The 21,429-nt window shown below is 36.1% G+C and overlaps 1 protein-coding gene across 2 annotated transcripts in view; it reads left to right on the top strand.

Moving 5' to 3' along the window:
• Positions 1-9,356: 9,356 nt before the first annotated feature.
• The window catches only part of LOC142234928 (uncharacterized), a 41,138-nt gene continuing 29,065 nt past the window's right edge, over positions 9,357-21,429 (top strand). The window contains exon 1 of one of the 2 annotated variants that reach the window (XM_075306139.1): positions 9,357-9,631. In XM_075306139.1, coding sequence (XP_075162254.1) covers positions 9,572-9,631 — 60 coding nt within the window. In that variant the 5' untranslated portion in view covers positions 9,357-9,571. The remainder of the gene's footprint in view (positions 9,632-21,429) is intronic. The other variant, XM_075306138.1, reaches the window with a different exon arrangement.

Here is a 21,429-nt window from a genome sequence, read left to right as displayed (position 1 = left end):
GCACCGGAACAACCCAACAACAATTGAAACAACACGTACACTGATGTGATGTGCGTGATGAACGCCGTCGTGCTAACCCTGCTGATCCTAGAATCCGAGAACTAAATCTAGAGATTAGTAAGATAGTCGACGAGCACAAGCACTTGGTTAGATCACCTGAAGCAATGTAACTTAGGCACAGGAACTGGTAAATTGTGGTCTACAGTGAGAGCCCTCTCGAACCCCGCTACAAGGGATGATGGGATTTCAGTCACCTTTGGCGACGTGACTGATCCGAAGAGATGCGCCAAATACTTCAACCGACTGTTTGTCGAGCATCCCGAGAGTGATAGAGCGAAAAGGAGAGCCACTCGTCGCATACGTGGTCTCCGAGCCGACGACACACCACAATTTACCGCAGCCGAAGTTACCAATGTCATCAACAGCGCGAAACCATCTAAGGCGCTGGGCCCCAACGGCATTTCAATGCTAATGCTGAAGCATCTGGGAATACTGGGAGTTGAGTACCTGACCAGACTCCTCAATTTGTCCTTGAAGTCACTCACTATACCCGATGTCTGGAAGATGGGAAGAGTGATTCCGCTACTGAAGCCAGGCAAAGATTCGAGTAAAGGTGAATCGTACAGACCGATATCCCTTCTCTTACCAGTAGCCAAGACACTTGAGGCACTACTCCTCCCCAGCCTTGTGGAGAAATTTCCAGCTGCCCACCATCAACATGGATTCCGTAAGGTACACAGTACGACGACAGCCTTACATGCCATTTCGACACATATCAATAGGGGACTTAATCAGCCCAAGCCGTGTCATAGGACGGTCGTCGACAGGTGGCGCTTGACCTGTCGAAAGCGTTCGATACGGTCAACCATCCCACATTATTCAAGGACATCGAGAATACGTCCCTACCGGCAGGAACGAAGCGTTGGGTTCTGAATTATATGTGTAGACGCCAGTCGTACGTGGAATTCAGGGACAAGAAGTCAAAACACCGTAGAGTTAAACAGGAAGTTCCCCAGGGCGGGGTGATATCTCCGGCACTGTTTAACCTCTACCTGTCCTCGATTCCACCCCCTCCTGACGGCGTCGAGATTGTGTCTTATGCGGACGATTACACAATCATGGCATCCGGACCCATTGTTGATGACATCTGCGATCGATTAAATGTCTACCTCGCTGATCTTACCAGTTATTTCACTGCAAGAAATTTGAGGATATCTCCCACCAAATCCTCAGCCACACTACATGGATGGCGGAAGTACGCAGGCAGTTGAATGTCAGAGTCGATGGCGAAACAATTCCGACAACAAATTACCCCAAGATTCTCGGGGTCACATTCGACAGCCTTTATAAGTCGTCCGCCCATGCCACTGCAATTTGTGATAAGCTCCGCGGTAGAAACAAGGTCCTCAAGTTGCTTGCCGGCAGCACTTGGGGTGCGGACAAAGAAACCTTGTTAACTACATATAAGGCAATTGGCCAGTCAGTGGTAAACTATGCAGCGCCAGTGTGGACAACTCAAACGAGCGATACGCAGTGGTATAACATACAGACCTGTCAGAACGCTGCCCTTAGAACCGCAACAGGATGTCTCCGCAGTACACCCCTGGATCACCTTTATGCGGAACCAAGATCATCCCAGTGCGTCGACACAACTACATGTTGTCAAAGCAGTACCTCTTGGGTTGCTATCGAAGTTGTCATCCGAATCATCATCTTGTGGATGATCTTCACCTTCTAGAGCCAGAGATCCAGCGCTACAAAAGAGAGCCTCTAGATCAGGCAGCATACCAGACAGGTCTGAACAGGATTCATGAGGATACTGTAGCTGAAGCGGTGAGAAGCTACAAGGTTAATCCTGTTCTCGGAGTCCGACCGCCGCCCATTGCAGCGGAGGAGAGAGACCTCCCACGGCAGACAAGGGTAGTTTTGGCCTAACTAAGATCAGGCAAGTGCAGCCGCCTCAATTCATACTTATCAGTGATTGATAGCAGCGTAGCTGACGTGTGTCCCATATGTAATCAAGGGCCACATGACACTCGTCACCTTTTTGCTTGCCCAGCTAAGCCTACCCGTCTCACTACCAGATCACTCTGGACACACCCAATCCTTGTCGCAGAGTTCCTTGATCTGGCTACCAGCTGAACTACACAAGCATAGAACAAAATGGATGAAACTACATTAAAAACTGTTACAACAACAACAATTGAAAGTCAATTAAAAAATTAATTGATATTATTAATTTTTGTGATTGATTTTTTTCAATTAAAAAATTTGTTGAATCAATTAATTTTTTAATTGAATATTTTTTAAAACTCAATTAAGATTTTAATTGGAAAAATTTTCGTCACATTTTTTTCTCAGGTAAGAGGATATAGTCCCCATATAAACCGACCTCCCGACTTGGGGTCTTGGGCTTATAGAAACCGTAGATTTTATCCAATTTGCTTGAAATTTAAAATCAAGAAGTATTTTAGGACCATAAAGAGGTGTGCCAAAAACGGTGAGTATCGGTCCATGTTTTAACATAGTATAGCCCCCATAAGACCGATCTCTCGATTTAACTCCTTGGGTTTCTAGAAACCGTAGTTTTTATCCGATTTGCTTGAAATTGTAAATATATATATGGTATCTTAGACTCACAAAAACGTCCATTTGGTAAGACCTGAATGTAAAATTTCCAGATTTTACTTCTCGTAATCATTTAAATAATGGGGGTGAAAATCTACAGATTTTAGTTTTCAAATCAAGGTGTTATTTCACCATTGTCTTGCACACTTACAAGAGATGTTAATAGTTCCTCTAAAACTCAAACACAAATGGTTCTTATAAATCCAGAATCTGATATAGTCTTCTTAGTTAAAATCTTTAAATTTATCTTCGGGAAGTGTACTGGTTGAACTGCTCTGCTTGGGAGAATATCTGTCATCAAACCCCCCTGAAATTTCAAAGGAAATTATAATACGATTCATGGTGATGGGTATTTAAGATTCGGCCCGGCCGAACTTACTGCTGTATATACTTGTTTTTACTTGTGTTTCGTTCCAGGGTGTTAGCCGATTTAAATTTTAACTGTAGAGAATTTTTAGAAGTGTAAAAACCTTTAACAAATTTAATAGATTTGCGATGGTGCCATAAATTTTGGTGTACACAGTGGAGAATGGTATAATATAGACAACCCCACCGGAATTCAGGCTTTCCTTACTTGTGTAATTCTGTAAAGGTTTTTGCACTTATCACCATAAAATGGTGGTATACCAATATCAATGTTTCAAATATTGGTTTGCGATCATATGTATAAAGATTTCATTCTTTTTAATTTTTGGTGAAATTCAGACAGATGGACATCCCAGCAAAAAATTTGGAAGTTCTTCAAAGGCACAACTTTAAAAACAGAGTAAAATGGTACAAATCATTTAAATTTTGTCGAAAAAAAATGCAAAATTCAATCTGAAAAAATTGTGAATTTATGAAAATATTTGAGGTCAAACGTTTCAGTCAAGCGTTAGAATCCATTAAAAATTGTAAAAAATTATAAAAATTATTTATTTGACAAAATATCACAGACTTTTTATACCCTTCACCACTACTGTGGTACAGGGTATAATAAGTTTGTGCATTTGTATGTAACGCCAAGAAATAGTGGTCATAGACCCATCTTTTAGTATACCGATCGGCTTAGAATTAAATTCTGAGTCGATTTAGCGATGTCCATCTGTCCGTCTGTCTGTCTGTCCGTCCGTCTGTCTGTATATGTAATTTTGTGCACAAAGTACAGCTCGCAATTTAAGTCCGATCGGCATAGGGCAGTTTCCTGGGACAGAGACAATCGCTATTGGTTTTGGAAAAAATCGGTTCAGATTTAGATATAGCTGCCATATATATTTATCCCCTATGTGGTCATAGTTAGCGTGTTTATCAACCGATTTTCTTGAAATGCCGTACATCCAAATATTTTATGAATCTCGAAAATCTTGCAAAATATCAGCCAAATCGGTTCGATTTAGATATAGCTCCCATATATATCTTTCGTTCGATTTAGACTCATATGACCACAGAGTCCAAAGTTTACTACCTATCTTCGTGAAATTTTGCACACAGGCTAGAATTGACATTCTACCAATGCTTGGTAAATTTGATTGAAATCGGTTCAAATTTAGATATAGCTTCCATATATATCTTTCGTCCGATTTGAACTTATATGGCCACAAAAGCCAGAGTTTTGCCGTGATTTGCTTCAAATTTTGCACAAGGGGTACGTTTAATAGTATCGTTAAGTGTGTCAAATTTTGTTAAAATCGGTTCAGATTTAGATATAGCTCACATATATATCTTTCGCCCGATTTGGACTTGTATGGTCTCAAAAGCCAGAGTTTTGCCCTGACTTACTTCAAATTTTGCACAAGCGGTACTTTTAACGATACTATTGTATGTGCCAAATATGGTCAAAATCGATTCAGATTTAGATATAGCTCCCATATATATATATTTCGTCCGATTTGAACTTATATGGCCTCAAAATCCAGGGTTTTGTCGTGATTTGCTTCAAATTTCGCACAAGGATTACGTTTAGTAGTATAGGTAATTGTGGCAAATTTGGTTGAAATCGGTTCAGATTTAGATATGACTCCCATATATATCTCCCGTCCGATTTGCACTCATGTGACCAGGGGGGCCAAAGTTATACTCCCATTTACGTGAAATTTCGCATAGATAGCAGAATTAATATTCTAACTATGCATGGCAAATTTAGTCAAAATTGGTTCAGATTGTATATAGCTCCCATATATACGTACACCAGAGTTGGGGAAATATGGTAGACTGTTTCATATTTTACACCCATTTTCAATGTGATTTTCCTCCAATTGACTGGATAGTTTCCACAGGCAATACAAATATGGCCAAAATTCTCACACTTTACACAAAATTCTGTGATGATTTCCCCATATCTTAGCCATATTCTACACACTGCAATGCCAGATTTCCACAGAACGGATGAGTTTTAAATAAGGCTCCTAGTCGCCCAACTAGACCAAATAATATATCACAACCCACACTTGACCACATATATTGGCGAGATCTAACCAATATCCTTGTAAAATCGCCACTGCTGAGTAGCAAAAATTGTAAATATTACTCTAATTGTCCTATATCTCGAATACATATGTATCGCCTGAAAAATCATAAATCTCTTTTGTACAATTGCATTAAAATTTCTCTCGCTTCATATTTCCCATATTTTTTACCAACATTGTGTTTCATCCCAGGGCGTTAGCCGATTTAAATTTTAATTCTAGAGTTTTTGTAGAAGTACAAAATATTGCTTCCATTAAAAGTATTTGTATCTGGAAATGCAAACTTTTATATAGCTCCCAGCAAATTCGAAGTAGTTGAGTTGGTAACACAAATGTTTGTCTACATAGTGGTGAAGGGTATAATATATTCGGCTCCGCCCGACTTTAGACTTTACTTACTTGTTTTTAATTTACATCCAAAACATTGAATTCGGATCACACCTAAAGAAGTGATGCAAATTCAGTACAACGGCTGTTGAAATGGAGAACTTCCGTCCTATGACAAGCCCATGTTAAATTCATCGCTTCTGCGTCAATTTTGCACCACTTCCGGATCCAAAAAGGACATTTTCATTACTTTTTGGCGACACTTTTTTTGCTGGGATCGTTATAACGATGTTCATCTGTCTGCCCTCGATATGTCAGACTATCTGCCGATGTGTGTCTGTTGTCCGGTGTGGTTATTTCATGCGCATCGACTTTATTGTATTCCACCGAATCTATTCACTTTAATTAAATAATATTAAAGGAACCGAAATGAAATTTTACAATACTTATCTATGTGGGAGCAATAAATTAATTTACAAAATTTTATGAATACAATGCAATGTAGACAGTGAAATGCCTTACAATAGATCTGAATATCTTAATACGGATGGTTATATAATAAGCAAACCCCGCTAACATTTTTATACCCTGCGCCACACTGTGGAACAGGGTATTATAAGTTAGTGCATATGTTTGCAACACCCAGCAGGAGATGAGATAGACACATGGTGTCTTTGGCAAAAATGCTACAGCCTGTCCTTCTGTCCGTAAACACATTTTTGTAATCAAAGTCAAGGTCACAGTTTTAGTCCAATCGACTTCAAATTTGGCACAAGTATGTGTTTTAGCTCAGAATATAACCCTATTGATTTTGGAAGAAATCGGTTCAGATTTAGATATAGCTCCCATATACATATTTCACCCGATATGGGCTTATATGGCCCCAGAAGCCAGAGTTTTACCCTAATTTGCTTAAAATTTTGTACAAGAAGAACAATTAGTACTATAGTCAAGTGCTCCAAATTTTTTTAAATCGGTTCAGATTTAGATATAGCTCCCATATATATCTTTCGCCCGATATGGACTAATACGGTCCCAGAAGCCAGAGTTTTATCCCAATTAGGTTGAAATTTTGCACTAGGTGTACAATTAGCAGTGTAGTCAAGTGTGCCAATTGAAATCGGTTCAGATTTAGATATAGCTCCCATATATAGCATTCGCCCGATTTACACTCATATGACCACAGAGGGCAATTTTTTGCTCCGATTTAGTTGAAATTTTGCACAGGGAGTAGAATTAGCATTGTTGCTATGCGTGCCAAATTTGGTTGAAATCGGTTCAGATTTGGATATAGTTCCCATATATATGTTTTTTCGATTTCGACAAAAATGGTCAAAATACCAACATTTTCCTTGCAAAATCGCCACTGCTTAGTCGAAAAGTTGTAAAAATGACTCTAATTTTCCTAAACTTCTAATACATATATATCGCGCGATAAATCAAAAATAAGCTTTTCCTTAAAATTGCTTCAGATTTAAATGTTTCCCATATTTTTTACTAATATTGTGTTCCACTCTAGTGCATTAGCCGACTTAAATTTTAAGTCTATAGATTTTGTAGAAGTCTATCAAATTCTGCCCAGATCGAGTGATATTTAAATGTATGTATTTGGGACAAACCATATATAGCCCCCAACACATTTGACGGATGTGATTGGTATCGAAAATTTAAATCTACAAAGTGGTGCAGACTTTCCTTACTTGTTATAGCCTGCGCCACACTGCACGCAAAGAAAAAAAAAACGTTTGGAAAACTTGTACCGAAAACGTTTTTCTTTTGTTAGAGTTTTTTGAATAGCTTCGAAAATTTTAAACTTTTATCACCAAAAAAATCGTTTGTTACAAAATTTTTATTTTTTCAATAAAAAAAATTATTTTTGAAACAACAACACAGTCCATTTCGTTTATATCAAACACTGTTCCTTTCTGACTTTAGGTCTTTAATAAGACACATTTTACAGTTCAAAATTTAATATACTACAATGTAATGTTCAACATTTTTTCGGAATCTTCCGACCATATCTGGAATATATGTAAAAAAAAAAAACAAAAACAAAAAAAAAATTTGGTCGAAGCAGGGATCGAACCCACGACCCTTGGCATGCAAGTCAGACGTAGCAACCACTGCTCCACGGTGCCAAACTAACTGTTTGTTTCTGTTAAATAAACTTTGTTTATTCGGCTCGTGGGCGCAAGCTATGCTATATAAATATAACTTATATGGATAATTATCTATTGATGACCATAACAGGTACATAGCTCAGTGGTTAGTGTGTTGGCTTACAAAGTGCATGGTCCGCGGTTCGATTCTCCGTCCAGGCGAAAGGTAAACAAAATTTAAAATGTATAAAATCGTATAATTTCTTCTACATTGTTGGTATTACAGGAAAAGGTGTTAAGAACTAAAAAACCTCGTGTATGTGAGAAAGATGTGAGGGAAAATGCAATTAGCAAGAAAACAATGTTTTTTTTAGCTAGTCTTTTTGAAATTGTTTTTACATCCTGGAAAAGAATAAACGTTAGTCACAAAAAGTATATACTTTTCTTCCAAATACACTTCCTTACAGCGAAAAGCAAATGAGAAACGAACTTTGTTTGTCTAAAATTTCGTTTGGGAGGAAAGAATTATTTTTTTTGCGTGTACTAACACCATGTACCAAATTTCAGCCAGATCGGATGAAAATTGTTAGAGACCATATACTAACACCATGTACCCAATTTCAGCCGGATCGGATGAAATTTGCTTCTCTTAGAGGCTCCGCAAGCCAAATCGGGGGATCGGTTTATATGGGGGCTATATATAATTATAGACCGATGCGAACCAATTTTTGCATGGTTGTTAGAGACCATATACTAACACGATGTACCAAATTTCAGCCGGATCGGATGAAATTTGCTTTTCTTAGAGGCTCCGCAAGCCAAATCGGGGGATCGGTTTAATGGGGGCTATATATAATTATGGACCGATATGGACCAATTTTTGCATGGTTGTTAGAGACCATATACTAACACCATGCACCAAATTTCAGCCGGATCGGATGAAAATTGTTTCTCTTAGAGGCCTCGCAAGCCAAATTTAGGGGTCCGTTTATATGGGGGCTATACATAAAAGTGGACCGATATGACCCATTTGCAATACCATCCGACCTACATCAATAACAGCTACTTGTGCCAAGTTTCAAGTCGATGGCTTGTTTCGTTCGGAAGTTAGCGAGATTTCAACAGACGGACGGACGGACATGCTCAGATCGACTCAGAATTTCACCACGACCCAGAATATATATACTTTATGGGGTCTTAGAGCAATATTTCGATGTGTTACAAACGGAATGACAAAGTTAATATACCCCCCATCCTATGGTGGAGGGTATAAAAATTGGAAGGATGTCATGATTAGAGCCATACTAACACTTTCTAACTCAAACGATTCATTTTGAAAAATTATCGGCTGATAATAGTAACTTCTAGATGAGAATATCGAGAATTTATTCAAATGTTTACAGTGGTTTTACTTTTTTCTTAACACATACAAGTATACAAATTCGTTACCTACTAGACAACCCAAATTAATTTTCTTCCAGTTAAAAAAAGCTCCAGCACTAAAGTTTCTTATTTGAAATTTTTGAGTCGAAAATTTCAGTCATTTAGTGAGTGTTCATAGCTCCGCCAATGTTAATAGCAGACACCGATTTTGCAGGCTTTTTTCTATATGTGAGTAAATTAATTTATATAAATGTATTTCAATATAATATGAATTAATTTAAATCAAATTAATTTAAACTGAAAGATTATAGTTTAAATTTATTTAAATTTATTAATAATTTTACCTTTTGTAGGGAATAACGGATCTCTTAGTAGCCGATTGCCATTGATTTCTGCAAAACCGTATAAAAATAAGAGCAATAAAAAAGACAACATCCAACATCCGTATTTATAGCCATGGATGAATTCATATAAGATTCATTTCATATCAATTCGTTCGATAGTGATGCAAGGCTCAGGCCTTAGTATTATACGCGCAGTTTCCATTGCCTTTAGTTCACAAATGAAATCAACCAATAAAAAGATAATAGAATATTCGGTGCGGTTCATAGATATTTTGAGTTTTGCTGGTTCAGTGTTAAATTCAATAAATACGCTGATCGAAATACAATTGCCTTACAAATTTCAATAATGAAATTGTTTGCTTATATTTTAATAGTGATATGTCTATGGAAGCATTTTGTGATAAAGGTTTGGCTAAACAAAAAAACACTTTTTAAATATTAATTTTTGTTACAAACAGAAAAACAATATATGTGAAAAAATGTGAACACTTTTAATGCCCATTGCACTGTAAATTGGCCCCAGAAAAATGTGGAAATTGTTTGACAAACATTTATTTTTAAGAGCATCTCGGTATCGTCTATGATTTTTTCTCCACTTCCGATGAAGTTCTTTTTGATCTGTCTTAGAAAATACGTTATTTTGCCGTTAAAAGTCAAAATTTAAATCGTGGACAATTAAATGTCACAAAAAAAAACTAAAAAATCCAGTTGACTTATTCTCTTTCAGATTTTTGGGAAAAGTTTTGCAAATACGAGAATTTTAAATTTTTTGTTGAGCTTAAATTGTTAATACAAAAATATGCGCCGAAAATAAAAAACTAAAGAAACAAAAGTGGTTGTACATCGACCACGGTTGCAAATCGAGCCAAAAAAACAATTTACCAAAATTTGGAGAAAAATTTTCTAAAAACTACCAAACAAAAAAATGTTATACTGAAAAATTTTATTCCTTAGACAAATTTGTTAAAGTTTTATTTCTTCAGAAAATTTTGCCAAAATGTCACTTCTACAGAAAATATTGTCTAAACTTTATTTCTATAAAAAAGAAATAACAAAATTTTATTTCTATAGAAAATTTTGTCAAAATTTTATTTCCATTAAAAATTTTAGCAACATTTTTATACACTGCGCCACACTGTGGAACAGGGTATTATAAGTTAGTGCATATGTTTGTAACACCCAGAAGGAGACGAGATAGACACATGGTGTCTTTGGCAATAATGCTCAGGGTGGGTCCCTCAGTCGATATAACTATGTCCGTCTGTCCGTCCGTCTGTCTGTGAACACATTTTTGTGATCAAAGTCTAGGTCGCAATTTAAGTCCAATCGCCTTCAAATTTGGCACATGTTCCTAATTTGGGTCAGAATAGAACCCTATTGATTTTGGAAGAAATGGGTTCAGATTTAGATATAGCTCCCATATATATCTTTCGCCTAATATGCACTAATATGGACCCAGCAGCCAGAGTTTTATACCGATTTGCTTGAAATTTTGTACAAAAATAACACTTAGTCGTATAGTCAAGTGTGCAAAATTTGATTGAAATCGGTTCAGATTTAGATATAGCTCCCATATATATCTTTCGTCCGATATGGACTTATATGGCCCCAGAAGCCAGATTTTTGGCCGAATTTGGTTGGAATTTTGCACTAGGAGTACAATTAGTAGTATAGTCAAGTGTGCAAAATTTTATTGAAATCGGTTCAGATTTAGATATAGCTCCCATATATATCTTTCGCCCGATATGGACTAATATGGTCCTAAAAGCCAAAGTTTTGGCCCAATTTGGTTGAAATTTTGCACAGGGAGTAGATTTAGCATTGTAGCTATGCGTGCCAAATTTGGTTGAAATCGATTCAGATTTAGATATAGCTCCCATATATATCTTTCGCCCGATATGCACTTACATGGACCCAGAAGCCAGAGTTTTATCCCGATTAGCTTGAAATTTTGCACAAGGAGTACAATTGGTAGTATAGTGTTGTGTGCCAAATTTGCTTGAAATCGGTTCAGATTTAGATATAGCTTCCATATATATTTTTCGCCCGATATGGACTTATATGGCCCCAGAAGCCAGAGCGTTGGCCCAATTTGGTTGAAATTTTGCACTAGGAGTAAAATTAGTAATATAGTCATGTGTGCCAAATTTGATTGAAATCGGTTCAGATTTAGATATAGCTCCCATATATATGTTTTTCTGATTTCGACAAAATGGTCAAAATACCAACATTTTCCTTGTTAAATCGCCACTGCTTAGTCGAAAAGTTGTAAAAATGACTCTAATTTTCCTAAACTTCTAATACATATATATCGAGCGATAAATCATAAATAAACTTTTGCGAAGTTTCCTTAGAATTGCTTCAGATTTAAATGTTTCCCATATTTATACCCTTCACCACTACTGTGGTACAGGGTATAATAAGTTTGTGCATTTGTATGTAACGCCAAGAAGGAAAAGTCTGAGACCCATCGTTTAGTATACCGATCGTCTTAGAATTAAATTCTGAGTCGATTTAGCGATGTCCGTCTGTCTGTCTGTCCGTCTGTCTGTCTGTTGATGTATTTTTGTGTGCAAAGTACAGCTCGCAGGTTTAGTCCGATTGTCCTAAAATTTGGTATAGGGTCCTGTTTCGGCTCAAAGACGATCCCTATTGATTTTGGAAAAAATCGGTTCAGATTTAGATATAGCTGCCATATATATTTTGCACCGATCTGGTCATAATTGGCGTGTATATCAACCGATCTTCGTCAAATTCCGTACATCCGAATATTTTATGAGTCTCGAAAAACTTGCAAAATATCAGCCAAATCGGTTCAGATTTAGATATAGCTCCCATATATAGCTTTCGCCCGATTTACACTCATTTGACCACAGAGGCCAATTTTTAACTCCGATTTAGTTGAAATTTTGCACTGGGAGTAGAATTAGCATTGTAGCTATGCGTGCCAAATTTGGTTGAAATCGGTTCAGATTTAGATATATCTCCCATATATAGCTTTCGCCCGATTTACACTCATATGACCACAGAGGCCAATTTTTAACTCCGATTTAGTTGAAATTTTGCACAGGGAGTAGAATTAGCATTGGAGCTATGCGTGCCAAATTTGGTTGACATCGGTTAAGATTTAGATATATCTCCCATATATAGCTTTCGCCCGATTTACACTCATATGACCACAGAGGCCAATTTTTAACTCCGATTTAGTTGAAATTTTGCACTGGGAGTAGAATTAGCATTGTAGCTATGCGTGCCAAATTTGGTTGAAATCGGTTCAGATTTAGATATATCTCCCATATATAGCTTTCGCCCGATTTACACTCATATAACCACAGAGGCCAATTTTTAACTCCGATTTAGTTGAAATTTTGCACAGGGAGTAGAATTAGCATTGTTGCTATGCGTGCCAAATTTGGTTGACATCGGTTAAGATTTAGATTTAGCTCTCATATATATGTTTTTCTGATTTCGACCAACATTTTCCTTGTAAAATCGCCACTGCTAAGTCGAAAAGTTGTAAAAATGACTCTAATTTTCCTAAACTTCTAATACATATATATCGAGCGATTAATCATAAATAAACTTTTGCGAAGATTCCTTAAAATTGCTTCAGATTTAAATGTTTCCCATATTTTTTACTAAAATTGTGTTCCACCCTGGTGCATTAGCCAACTTAAATTTTGAGTCTATAGATTTTGTAGAAGTCTATCAAATTCTGTCCAAATCGAGTGATATTTAAATGTATGTATTTGGGACAAACCTTTATATATAGCCCCAAACATATTTGACGGATGTGATATGGTATCGAAAATTTAGATCTACAAAGTGGTGCAGGGTATAATATAGTCGGCCCCGCCCGACTTTAGACTTTCCTTACTTGTTTTTCTATAGAAAATGTTATCAAATTTAACCAAATTAAAAAAATCGTATGTGTCGAATTTTTAATTTTTTAACGATTATAACTTGCATTAACAAGGGAAAATTACTACTTCTACAAAAAGGGAGGACTTACTCACAATGGACTTTGATAGTATGATCTAACACAAAAATTAACAAGTATATACGGCGTAAGTTCGGCCAGGCCGAAGCTTATGTACCCTCCACCATGGATTGCGTAGAAACTTCTACTAAAGACTGTCATCCACAATCGAATTACTTGGATTGCGGCAACACTTGCCGGTGGCAAGGTATCTTAAAACTTCCTAACACCATCTTTTAAAATGTAAGTTAGTCCATACGTGGTATATAAAAAAGGCCGGTTAAATACGTATATAATTCAGTTTGACAAAATTTTCTATAGAAATAAAATTTCAACAAAATTTTTTATAGAAATAAAATTTTGACAAAATTTTCTATAGAAATAAAATTTTGAGAAAATTTTCTCTAGAAATAAAATGTTGAGAAAATTTTCTATAGAATTAAACTTTTGAGAAAATTTTCTATAGAAATAAAATTTTGAGAAAATTTTCTATAGAAATAAAATTTTGAGAAAATTTTCTATAGAAATAAAATCTTGATGTGTGATTGGGGATCGGCTATATATAACTATAGACCGATATGGACCAATTTTGGCATGGTTTTTAGAGGCCATAACTTACACCGCGTTCCAAAGTTCAACCGGATCGGATGAATTTTGTTCCTCCAAGAGGAGCCGGAGGTCAAATCTGGAGAACGGTTTATATGGGGGCTATATATAATTATGGACCGATATGGACCAATTTTTCATGGTTGTTAGAGACCACTTACTAACACCACGTACCAAATTTCAACCGAATTGGTTGAATTTTGCTCCTTCAAGAGGTTCCGGAGTTCAAATCTGGGGATCGATTTATACGGGGGCTATATATAATTATGGACCGATATTCCAGATTTCAAACGAATCGGATGAATTTTGCTCCTCCAAGAGGCTCTTAGACCAATACTTCTATGTGTTACAAACGGTGTTACAAAGTTAATATACCCCCCATCCTATGGTTGAGACTCTCTTTTATGGGAATGACTATATGTTGGTAAGCATAGAATGGGGAAGCCATGATTGATTACATTCAGCGGTAAGCGATGTAATTTTAGTAGTTTTCTCATATATGGGAAATTTTTTATCCACTTGCGGGAAAAAAGAGTTCCCATAGTGTATAAATAATTTCTTTATAGTTACATTTTTGTAAGACACAGATTTTCTTATATAGGAAAGTGATACAAATTTAAAATTCATTCAGACACCCAGAAAGAAGTGACCCTTTATTTAAGTTAAAATGAACTCATTGTGTAGAAAGTTGAACTTCGTATAGCGCCAAAGACATTTTCATTTGTTTGTTAAAATGAACTCATTGTGTAGAAAGTTGAACTTCGTATAGCGCCAAAGACATTTTCATTTGTTTGAACGATGTGATTTTCGTAGAAATTAGGTAGAATGCATTCCATATATTAGTTAACATTTTCCTATATTTATGTACCACTATACTACAGAATGAAAAAAATTAACTGAATTGAATTCATATATGGAATGATTTTATTGAAGTTTTTTCATTCATTTGGACAAATCTTACATATTTGTGGTAAACCTTTTACTTCAAAATTAGAACTGCTTATCTTCGTTTTTAAATACAATTTTATTTATTTATATAGGCAACTTTTTCTTCAATAAAAGACACGTTTTATTAATATATTAAACTAGCGTAACCCGGCCCGCTTCGCTGCGCATTCCGAAGCATATTTGTAGGAACAATTTGCGTTAACTTAGTCAACCATATCCTTCGTGCTGAAAACAAATTCGAAAATACGGAGGATATTCATATGTAAAACGGTTCGTCTTAATAAATGTCTGGGGGAGGGTGTACCCTTTCCTCCAAATTTTTTAAATAATGTTCTGTATTCAAGTAGTTGGATAATCTTCTATATTTCTTGAGAATTTTAAGTGTGGTTTGTCAAGGAAAGGTATCCTTCTCCTCAAAATTAAGCACTATATTATAATAACATACAATAAAATATTGTTTCCCATCCAATAAATCGGAAAAAGCAAAAGTAGTAAAAAAGTTTACCACATTAACCCTCTATGTTGGCTGCCAATTTCATGTAAATTTAAGTTCGTTACTAAAAAGAAGTCTGGCAGAAGCCTGTGCAAAAATCATAAAATTATGTACCGAGTTCCCATTTATGGACAACCCTCTACTTTCAATTTAAGAAAAAAAAACGGACAAAAGGGAACCCTCTCCCCACCTTCACTCCACACCGACCTGATATCGGAATTATAAGCCTAAAGGGGCGGCCTCTCTTCCGTCCAAATATCACAAAGTCAGGTATCAACTATTAATATCGTAACCTCTCCCCAGTCCTCTGTAAATTTCAAGTAACTCGGTAAAGTTTAATTGTTTCTCTGTATGTACTTAAGAGAAGCCGATGTCTCCCTATGCCCCTTTGTTTTTATTAAAAAATCGGAACCTGATATAAATTTCGTAACCTCGCCCATTTTTTCCGTAAAATTTCAGTCGCGGGAATTTAGTTTTGTTTTCACTGTACTTTAAAAAAAAAGTCGGGCAAAGGGGCTGTTCCCAACCCTCCCCCCCACCCAAATATCGAAAAGTAATGTAGAGGATTTTTGTCTATATGCCAACCCCAACATTCAATGAAAATTTCAAGCAAATCGCATAATTTTGTTCAAAGTTTCAAAAAGTAGGGCAAGGGGGAGGTCCCTCTCCCCGTCGACATATGAAATCATCAGGTATCCGATATTAATTAAATAACCTCACTGCATGTTCTCTGTAAATCTCAGATAATTTAGAGAATTTTAGTTTTTTCACTGTACTTTAAAAAATGTCGAACAAAGGGAGGTCCCCCTCCGCCACCAAATATCGAAATATAAAGTAGCGGATCTTTGTCTAGATGCCAACCCCAACCTTCAATGAAAATTTCAAGCAAATCGGTCAACTTTGGTCCAAATTTCAAAAAGTCCGACAAAGGGGAGGTCCCCTCCGCGACCAGGTGTCAAAAAATGAGGTACCCTATTTTCACCACATGAACGCCCCCTACGATCTCTGAAAGTTTCAAGTAAATCGGTTCAGCCGTTTCGTAGCCAACTCGGACCATACAAACAAACAAAAAGTCGCTTAAGGGGAGGTACCCCCTCCCGATCAAATTTCGGAAAAAAAAATTGCGAATCTTTGTCTAGGGATCACACCCTACTATCCCTGAAAACTTCGTGCAAATCGGTCAAGTTTGGTTTAATTTTCAAAAAGTCGGACAAAGGGGAGGTTCCTCTCCGCGACCATATGTCAAAAAATGAGGTACCCTATTTTCAGCACATGAGTGCCCCCCACGATCTCTGAAAGTTTCAAGTAAATCGGTTCAGCAGTTTTCGCGCCAACCCGGAACATACAAATAAACAAACAAACAAACAAACAAATAAACAAACATAATTTGAATTTTATATATATAGATATATTTATTAAGAATCGACAGCATCGAAATATTAGTTTATTATTATTTCCAATTTCCATGTAATGTTATCAACTGTAAACCGTAATTTTTTTCTTCTTCTTGTACCTTTCACATTTAATAAGTTGCTGCCTAACGATTTTGTCCTTCTTTTACAATTTCAATGCCTACACCCTCAAAAAAAATCGCTTCTTTAACATATGTTCCAAACATATTTTGCAGGAAGCACATATATCATTGGATACTGCCGAAACATTAATATGTTTGCTTTATGTGAACATATTATATGTTTGGAAGCATTTTGAGCCCAAAAATATTATATGCTTGGAAGAATTTTTTCCAAAGACGATTGTGCTCATTGCTTAACATACTCTTAATTTTCACTTCCACGAAATATTTTAGTTCTTGGCACCTTCTTCTGTAATACAAATGATGTTGAAGAAATTATTCACTTTTATAAAATTTACCTTTCGGGAGCCACCGTGGTGCAATGGTTAGCATGCCCGCCTTGCATACATAAGGTCGTGGGTTCGATTCCTGCTTCGACCGAACACCAAAAGTTTTTCAGCGGTGGATTACCCACCTCTGTAATGCTGGTGACATTTCTGAGGGTTTCAAAGCTTCTCTAAGTGGTTTCACTGCAATGTGGAAAGCCGTTCGGACTCGGCTATAAAAAGGAGGTCCCTTGTCATTGAGCTTAACATGGAATAGGGCAGCACTCAGTGATAAGAGAGAAGTTCACCACTGTGGTATCACAATGGACTGAATAGTCTAAGTGAGCCTGATACATCGGGCTGCCACCTAACCTAACCTTTCGCCTGCACGGATAATCGAACCGAGGACCATACAGTTTGTAAGCCAACACACTATCCATTGGGCTACGTAGCTGTTATAGTCACCAGCAGATAATTATCGTTATACTTTATATTTATATAGCATAGTTTGCAGCGCCCACGAGCCCATGCAAACATAACATTATTTAACAGAAACATACATTTGTTTGTCACGTGGAGCAGTGGTTAACATGTCTGCCTTGCATGCAAAGGGTCGTGGGTTCAATCCCTGCTCCGACCGAACACTTTTTTTTTAATTTACACATTTATATTTATACTATATTACATTTTTATAATGAAACATGGAAATGTGGGTTATTAAAGATTTATAGTCAGTAACAGTGCTTGATATAAACGAAATTGACTGATTTTTGGATAAAATATTATTTTTTATTGCAAAAATAACAATTTTGTAACAAAAAACTGTTTTTGGTACAAAACTTTAAAATTTGGAAGGATTTCAAAAACTCTAACAAAAGAAGAACGTGGAGTCGAGTATAAACATACATAAATAATTTTATAATATAAACATAAATTTATTTAGGCGTGAACAGTTTTTTACTAGCATTTAATACCATCGCTCTAAAATGCCTTTTATTCTTTAATAATTCATTTTAAAGAAAATAAACTTTTTAAATTGTTTTAGCTGCAAAACTCGAACTAAATGCCCGCTTTTATATTTGAAGGTGTCCGTCAACTCCTCGTGGACTACCTATTAATAAAGAGGAACTAAACTTTGTTTTTATACATTTTACTGTGTAATTTTTCACTATTTCCTCCTTATTTCATTTTACTGTCCCAACTCTAAAAAGAGTATAGTGCCCTTTTGTTATTTTTATGAAGACCCCTGATTTCTTTTAACGAACCAAGAAAAAAATTGTGCCCATAATGCCAAAATGATAAACAAAACACAAGTCCACACATACATAACATAAAATGCTGCTCTCAAGGCGAAAACATATGCTGTTTGTTTTTCAAATGTCTATTCTCTTGGTTCCGAATGTCCATTCTCTTTATTCAAATTAAATAATATTTAGACTTAAGCATATCAAATTTTTGGCCTTATCATAAAACAGTTTTCCGAAACAACATACAAGCGGTTTCACAGAAATTGTTCTCTTTTGATTTTTTCGCTGTGTTATGTTGATATCTTTTGTCAACTCTCCCGGTTTCCATCTCTATTTCTTTCTCTATACTCTCTCTGTCGCTTTGAATAAAATATCACAACATATGTGTGTTTAGTCGAAATTTGTAAATTTATACATGTTTGCATTCACACATATGATTTTTATGAAACATTCATGTCCCAAGCATAATATATTCTAACATATTAACATATGTGTCCCAAACATTTAGTGCTAGTTTAGGAACATTACATGTTTGCACTTAAATATATTGTGTTTTAAAATTGTGCCCGAAACACATTTTGTTTATATCGGAACATATGAAAAACATATTTTTCTAAGAGTGTACAAATATAAAATGTCATAAACCAATTTTTTCACAAAAGGTTAGCGTCCTGAATGTTACCTAATGAATGAAGGGGTTGTTATTCTGTTGGTGTTTTCTTTCTTTGTACACCATCATGAACATTGATAGACTTATTGTTTGTTATTTATGCTTAATAATTTTAAAAAAACGAAAATTGTTCTCACTAATTTAATATAACAAATCTATATATATAAAATTCAAATTATGTTTGTTTATTTGTTTGTTTGTTTATTTGTATGTTCCGGGTTGGCGCGAAAACGGCTGAACCGATTTACTTGAAACTTTCAGAGATCGTGGGGGGCACTCATGTGCTGAAAATAGGGTACCTCATTTTTTGACATATGGTCGCGGAGAGGAACCTCCCCTTTGTCCGACTTTTTGAAAATTAAACCAAACTTGACCGATTTGCACGAAGTTTTCAGGGATAGTAGGGGGTGATCCCTAGACAAAGATTCGCAATTTTTTTTTCCGAAATTTGATCGGGAGGGGGTACCTCCCCTTAAGCGACTTTTTGTTTGTTTGTATGGTCCGAGTTGGCTACGAAACGGCTGAACCGATTTACTTGAAACTTTCAGAGATCGTAGGGGGCGTTCATGTGGTGAAAATAGGGTACCTCATTTTTTGACACCTGGTCGCGGAGGGGACCTCCCCTTTGTCGGACTTTTTGAAATTTGGACCAAAGTTGACCGATTTGCTTGAAATTTTCATTGAAGGTTGGGGTTGGCATCTAGACAAAGATCCGCTACTTTATATTTCGATATTTGGTGGCGGAGGGGGACCTCCCTTTGTTCGACATTTTTTAAAGTACAGTGAAAAAACTAAAATTCTCTAAATTATCTGAGATTTACAGAGAACATGCAGTGAGGTTATTTAATTAATATCGGATACCTGATGATTTCATATGTCGACGGGGAGAGGGACCTCCCCCTTGCCCTACTTTTTGAAACTTTGAACAAAATTATGCGATTTGCTTGAAATTTTCATTGAATGTTGGGGTTGGCATATAGACAAAAATCCTCTACATTACTTTTCGATATTTGGGTGGGGGGGAGGGTTGGGAACAGCCCCTTTGCCCGACTTTTTTTTTAAAGTACAGTGAAAACAAAACTAAATTCCCGCGACTGAAATTTTACGGAAAAAATGGGCGAGGTTACGAAATTTATATCAGGTTCCGATTTTTTAATAAAAACAAAGGGGCATAGGGAGACATCGGCTTCTCTTAAGTACATACAGAGAAACAATTAAACTTTACCGAGTTACTTGAAATTTACAGAGGACTGGGGAGAGGTTACGATATTAATAGTTGATACCTGACTTTGTGATATTTGGACGGAAGAGAGGCCGCCCCTTTAGGCTTATAATTCCGATATCAGGTCGGTGTGGAGTGAAGGTGGGGAGAGGGTTCCCTTTTGTCCGTTTTTTTTTTCTTAAATTGAAAGTAGAGGGTTGTCCATAAATGGGAACTCGGTACATAATTTTATGATTTTTGCACAGGCTTCTGCCAGACTTCTTTTTAGTAACGAACTTAAATTTACATGAAATTGGCAGCCAACATAGAGGGTTAATGTGGTAAACTTTTTTACTACTTTTGCTTTTTCCGATTTATTGGATGGGAAACAATATTTTATTGTATGTTATTATAATATAGTGCTTAATTTTGAGGAGAAGGATACCTTTCCTTGACAAACCACACTTAAAATTCTCAAGAAATATAGAAGATTATCCAACTACTTGAATACAGAACATTATTTAAAAAATTTGGAGGAAAGGGTACACCCTCCCCCAGACATTTATTAAGACGAACCGTTTTACATATGAATATCCTCCGTATTTTCGAATTTGTTTTCAGCACGAAGGATATGGTTGACTAAGTTAACGCAAATTGTTCCTACAAATATGCTTCGGAATGCGCAGCGAAGCGGGCCGGGTTACGCTAGTATTTTATATATTTGATTTGTTATTTATTATATGATTTTACTATATTATTTTTGAACAATCTCTACGTATACCATAACAACGCGATTCCAACTAAGAAAACAACCCACGCGCAAACATATCGATTACATCGATGACAGGTATCGATTACAGGTAGATAAAAGAAATATAGGAAAATTTCCTATATTCTAACAAGTGTGTTTCCTTAAGTTTTGAAAGGATTGAATACTTCTTAGTACGAATGAACTAAAATATTTTTCTATGCCAAGTGTTATTCGAATGTATGATAAGCTTTCTATAATAAAGGAAGTCAGAATTATCATTTTATAAGAAATTTTAGTAAATTTGAGAAAACTAGCTTGTAGTTCGGTTTTTGTTTATTTTTACGAATGCTTTGTTATCAGTGAATAAAATTTTCTTGTTCAGTAGTAAATTCTTATACCCAGCGAAGAAAACAGTATTAGTAAAATTCCATGTCTTATTCTAGTTAATGAACTATTCCTAACTGCTTTCA

The sequence above is a fragment of the Haematobia irritans genome, chromosome 4 (genome assembly GCF_050003625.1).
Source record: "Haematobia irritans isolate KBUSLIRL chromosome 4, ASM5000362v1, whole genome shotgun sequence".
NCBI classification, from domain to species: Eukaryota; Metazoa; Arthropoda; class Insecta; order Diptera; family Muscidae; genus Haematobia; species Haematobia irritans.
Note: the sequence above shows the minus strand (reverse complement) of the source record. Positions and strands in the feature narration are given on the sequence as shown.